This window comes from Mesitornis unicolor, unplaced genomic scaffold, assembly GCF_000695765.1.
Source record: "Mesitornis unicolor isolate BGI_N332 unplaced genomic scaffold, ASM69576v1 scaffold8580, whole genome shotgun sequence".
Lineage (NCBI taxonomy): Eukaryota > Metazoa > Chordata > Aves > Mesitornithiformes > Mesitornithidae > Mesitornis > Mesitornis unicolor.
This window is the reverse complement of record NW_010158921.1, coordinates 17202-22869: the sequence shown is the minus strand read 5'-3', so window position 1 is coordinate 22869 and position 5668 is coordinate 17202. Positions and strand designations below refer to the sequence as shown.

The 5668-nt window shown below is 37.8% G+C and overlaps 1 protein-coding gene across 3 annotated transcripts in view; it reads left to right on the top strand.

The window, feature by feature from the left end:
- The first annotated feature begins 2946 nt into the window (after positions 1 to 2946).
- The window catches only part of GNE (glucosamine (UDP-N-acetyl)-2-epimerase/N-acetylmannosamine kinase), a 15969-nt gene continuing 13247 nt past the window's right edge, over positions 2947 to 5668 (top strand). The window contains exons 1-2 of one of the 3 annotated variants that reach the window (XM_010185019.1): positions 2947 to 3149; positions 5542 to 5668. The exon at positions 5542 to 5668 is cut by the window's right edge and continues 343 nt beyond it. In XM_010185019.1, the coding sequence (XP_010183321.1) occupies positions 2986 to 3149; positions 5542 to 5668 (291 nt within the window). In that variant the 5' untranslated portion in view covers positions 2947 to 2985. Of the gene's footprint in view, positions 3150 to 5541 lie in introns of those variants that run through there. The other 2 variants (XM_010185004.1, XM_010185012.1) reach the window with 2 other exon arrangements.

Sequence of the window (5668 nt, the reverse complement as noted above, 5' to 3'; positions counted from 1 at the left end):
GGGGCGGAGAACGAGGTGGGAAGGGGGGGGTGTTGCCGCTATGTGGGTGGGTGCAGGTACAAGGGAGCAGCGAGGGAGTGGGCACGATCGTGCCGGGAAGGGCTCTCGGCCGTTGTGTCCGGGATCGCTGGTCTCAGCAAGATGGAGGAGGTATACCTTGGGACAGGAGAATCCCAGAATATGTTGGGCTCAGAATAGCGTTCTGACTGTATTTAAGCTGTGATGTAGAGATACATCTCATGTTTCCTTAGAAATCGTCATCCAACCTGACATGAAAAAAGCAATAAACTCGTTTAATTAGTGGTAAATTTCCCTATGTAGTTAACAGTTATATTGGATTGTTATCAGTCCTTTTTGCTAGGTTAAATATTTTGGTTCGTCAGAAAAACGCATTAAAACTGACAGGAGTAGAAGAGCCGTGTCTGCACCAAGGCCTCTGTGCAGCTTAAACTGTTGCGTTTAAGGCAGCGCTAAAAATAATTCTGCTTTGGGGCTTACTGAAACCTCATGTCAACAGTTGTTGAAATGCACAAATAGCATTAATTGCCTTTGATTCTGATCAGTTCATATGCCTTTGAAGCAGCTCCATATCTACCTCCAAAATTATTTCAAGAGACCATTATTGCAGCCAGTAGCAACTATAATTAAATGTGACCTGTGTGGCCAGAAAGACATGTGAAGTGATTCAATTCTGGTAGATCTGCAGTTATGGTGCACAGTGAGACTTTTTTTACAACTATTTTAGGAGATGGCATTTTCTCGATTTGGAATGTTCTAGAATTTTAGACACTGCTTTAAAATCAAGGAGGACAGAAAACTTTTTTGCTTCTTAAAATACCTTTGCAAAAATGAAAGGACAGCTGCTGTGTCAGAGGGGAAGCGATGGTGCTAGCTCAGGCAGGTAACCTGGGAGTAAGCAGACCTTGGACAAGCTCGCATTCTCACTTCTTTATTTGTGCCCTTTTGCTCTGGCTTCTCAGTTTATATGGTATAGAATACGTATTCAGCAGTGGCTGACTGTTTGTTTCTAACTATGCTAACATTATTCATGCAGTTTCAAAGACAAGCTTCTAGGGATGTCAGAAGGGGCCTTCACATCTTGATAATGATTTTATTTGAATTAGTACCTGGTTTTATGTATGCAGTGACAGGATGCCTTTAAATGAAAACAGCCATCGTATATGCACATAACTGCAGATGTTTTCAGCATGAGGAAGTAATTAATTTGTCTGAAGGATTATCATCTGGCCCTTTGAAAGTGCAAAACTAATCAAGTAACATACTACTTCTGAAGTAAGGTTCAAATGTAAATTCAAATGAAGAGGCTCAATGTAAACCGAGTAATATCTGTTACTTTACGGCTGAGTCCATAGAACTCGGCATAATTTATTATGATGATAATCAAAGGCTGAAATTGCAGGCTGTATGTATTGTACTGAAGTTGGCTGGCATGGCCGTAGCTGCTTTATTTGAGTAAATGATTAATGCCATTTATTGTGAGCTGTCATGGCAGCTGTCTTTGTTTTTTGCCAGTTCAGTTTCATTCTGAAAGGCAGTGTAAAATACTATCTCAGGAATGATGGTTGTTGGACTTAAACTAGAAAAAACATTGGTTTCATTTAAAAAATTACTAAAAATATAATATAAAAGGAGCATGAAATTGGATGTCAGTATTCTCACGCTTGCATAGCAGCTCCTCTGAAGAGCTTCCCTGTCAAAACCAGTAGAGACTGATACAGTTCTGAGTCAGAGATGAGCAATCCTTGTGTGTTAATCTGTAAAAAGTTTGCTGGCCATTAAACTGGAGTAAATACCTGGTGTAATGTTAGAGTTCATACTGAAAGGATGGTACTTACTTAAAATCCAGTTATTTTGGGAAGGAGAACAATAAAAACCTTATAAATAGCTGGCCTGAATCCCTCTGCTACCAATTTAGTAGTTTCTGTTTGTGGGGAGAAGAAGTTTGAGTTATTTGGGGGGAGTTACTGCTGTGTCCTTTTTTAATAGGCTTTTCTTTTTCTCTAAAACGCTTTTTTCCAATTGCTAATTAAAAAAAAAAGAGAAACAGTAAGGCAGAATGGTAAACAGAGGATAGGTAAACATTTGAAATTATTACACAATCAACTACTAAACAAACTGTAAAACTGGATTAGAGAAAACATCTTGTTGCAGTGACTGTTGATGTTGCCTGTAAAAATACTCAGTTTCTGCGGCATTAAAATTGTCAGAAACTTTTTTTTTAATAGTCTCCAAATTGTGTGATGATAATAATAATCACCCTTATTTGTCTGCATGTCTCCAGAAGTTGTCTTATTGTAACCTAATATTGTGTTATTGAATATGTTGATGTACTTTGAAAGCAGGGGCCCCTGCATGCAAAAAAAGGCATGGAAGGGTTTAGAAGTCAATGTTTAACTTGCCTTACCTCACCAGAGTGTGTTTAACAGATATGTAAGCTGACGGGTAAAAGCTTTCTCTTTTTGTTCACAGAGTCTCTCAGTGGATGTATCTTTATAGCAGTTTGTTTAATTGTAGGGTTTTGAAATACGAGATTTTTTTCTTTCGTTTTCTAACGCATCAGTAATTTTTTCACTTACACAGAAGTTTCCCTCTGAACAGGAAAAAGCTGTTTCACTGTGTAATTGCAGTTGAACCTCACAATACTTAAATCTTGGTTATATAGAACTTCAACATATTATTTGTAGAAATAGAGGTATTAAAATTAAGTGAGTTTTAATTAAAAATATAAATCTGTAGTTTTCTAAAATCTTCTAATGATAAGTACTGTAATGTGTCAGTTGTCAGTTATCAGTGGATGAGTTAAATGTCCACAAATCTGGTCTGCACTGGTGTATGCTGTTCATGAAGTGTACCACTTACTTGCTATAAACATGATTATTAATGCTGCTTCTTTTTTCCTTTTTTTCCCTATTATTTCAGGAAGTGTATTTCAAGACTCTTTCAAAACAGAAACAAAAGGAAGTCATGGAGAAGAATGGAAACAACCACAAACTTCGTGTTTGTGTTGCTACTTGCAACCGTGCTGATTATTCAAAATTAGCTCCCATTATGTTTGGTATTAAGGCAGAACCACAGTTCTTTGAGCTTGATGTTGTAGTGCTTGGTTCCCACCTGATCGATGATTATGGGTAAGATGAATTTTTCTGTCTTTGCCTGTCTGTTTCTAGGGTGTTAGCAATAACATTGTGAATATTAGGTAACAAAATCCTGGATATCATGAATGTACACAACAAAGCTTTAAAGGTACTTTTTCAGTTTTTATTTCGTTTTGCAGCTCCTTTTGAGATTGTATATTTCTGGTTTTCAACCAGTGTTGGAAATTACCTTCAAAAGGTAATTTAAGCTGCAGCTCTTCCACTCTGCATAGTTATTGGTGAAAGTACTTTATATATTCCATATCCCAGGGAAATACTGGTAGTTCTTACTTCCAGGATTGAGGAGGAAGGAAAGGGTGCTTGCCTACTTCTGACAAAGGTAATAACTGGCAGATATATTAGGTATGGTTTACTGGGTGAGATTAGAGCCCCCTCTGTAACGCCCTACAAGTCAGCAGTCAGATCGCCTGCTTGGGAGGGTGGAATGTCTTGGTCCAGATCTCTTCCTTTGGAAGGATTTCCCACATCCCCAGTCAATGTTCTTCTGTTTCTGGGGAAAAGGCAGAAGGAACAGTGTGCATAGTCTTGCCGGTGTTGATTTTGCTCAGGCTGCATTTAACAGATTGGGACCAGTAAGTGAAATAGATAGGAAAATGCTTGCTTTGCAAGTCAAAATCAGACTCTAGCATAACGTTTGTGTTGAACTTTTAGAAATGGTATGCGTATCTTCAAGTAAAGACACATTTTGGACTTTCCAATTAGAAATTTCAGCATTTTCTATGTTAGGGTGTGAGGAAGTTATCTCATACTGCTCAGGTAGGAATTTCCACTGCTGCCCATTCTCAGTGTAGTGCTCTGTTACTTGTTTTGTACTAGACATTGTTTCCATCTAATAACATGGCAAGGTTAAACACCACAAAATTAACCTGATTTTTAAAAAGCAAACAAAAAACCACAATAAAACTTCTTTCCAGGTTAGCATGTTGAATTGCACCCTGTCCGATTGGAGAAATAAGGTAATCCCATCTTATTTGCTGAAGAGGGGAAGCACGGCCCTGATTTTTCTATAGTCATGTAGTCCTTTTCTGTCTGCACCACTTGTGGAAAATAATATGAAATACTAGTTTTCCAGTTCCAAGGAGTTTAACACCAGTCTCTCTGATGTAAATGATTTGTAATGCACAAAGCAATAGAGATTTTGATCTGACAAATGGTAACCAAAAATACAGTCTTGTTTGTTCCCTAGATTTTGACCTTTCAGAAGGGAGAGAATATAGAAGAGATTTTTTTCAGATAAAACACACGTAGTAGAGAAAAAGGCAGGTCTGTGAAGGGTAATTGGAGCTGGAAATGTAATGCAGTTTATGCTATAAAAATCTGAGCCACTTCAGTCAGTCACATAAAATGGATTTGCCTTTAAAAAAAAGAAATTACCTGACAAGTTGCTTGTAGGAATATATCCTGTGTGTTACAGCAGTGAGCAGAATTGAGTGGATAGATAGGGTTTTCTTCAGTTACACAGAATGGAGATTGCTTCTTTACTTGAGCTGGAGCACGTCATAGTCCTTGCTATCTTTGTTCAGCTTGCAGATCGTGAGATTTTCATTTGCAGAATGTGAGTAGCAGAGTGGATTTAATTAAAATCAAATCTGATTTATATCAGTTCCAAAGTGTAACACTTTGAATGAGACAGTGAATGCATCAGAGCACAAAATTGGAGGACTCTTGGCATTTTTTTCTTACTCCAGCCAGAGTGTGCAAACTACTTAGGTCAAGTTTAGTGGCTGTGGAGGACAGGTAATCTTATACAGATGTGTGATCTTTCATATTTCAAATATGAAACTGTAAACAGTAACAATGCTCAATATTCAAGGAATGTTTTAACTTTCTCATTATGGAATGAAGCTAGTAGTATTCTACTTTAGTGCAAAAGCTTGTCTCCTTTGAACTTAAGGCCTATTTGTGCAGTGATTTAAGTCTATAAGTCTTGATACAACTCACTCAAAAATGGATGCTAGCTGCAAGATGTATTCCTTGATCATACAGCCCTCAGCTTTGCATCGTGTCTGTTGTATTTATACATTTATCCAGCAAAGACAGTATATTGGTGAGGACTCAACATACCTTTCCCAAAAGGAAATCATGCCATATCTATTCTTCAAAAGGCTCTGCAAATACAACGTGTTCAGCAAGGCTCCTCATTAAAGGTGTCTAAGAAAACTTGATGCTTGGAATATGAGGGAAGATTTTCATATGGATGAAAACATTCTGTTAAAGTCTTAAAAACTAGTTTCCTCAGTGAGGGAGTTGTGATAAGCAGTCCTTTCTTCAAACCCAGTACAACTATTCTAACATGCAGTTATTTTGTCAAGCTATGTTGCTGTAAAATCAAGTTGTATTTACTCTCTTTTCTTCTTCCCTTCAGTAATACCTATCGCATGATTGAGCAAGATGACTTCGACATTCACACAAGATTGCACACCATTGTGAGAGGGGAGGATGAAGCAGCTATGGTGGAGTCAGTGGGTCTTGCCTTGGTCAAGTTACCCGAT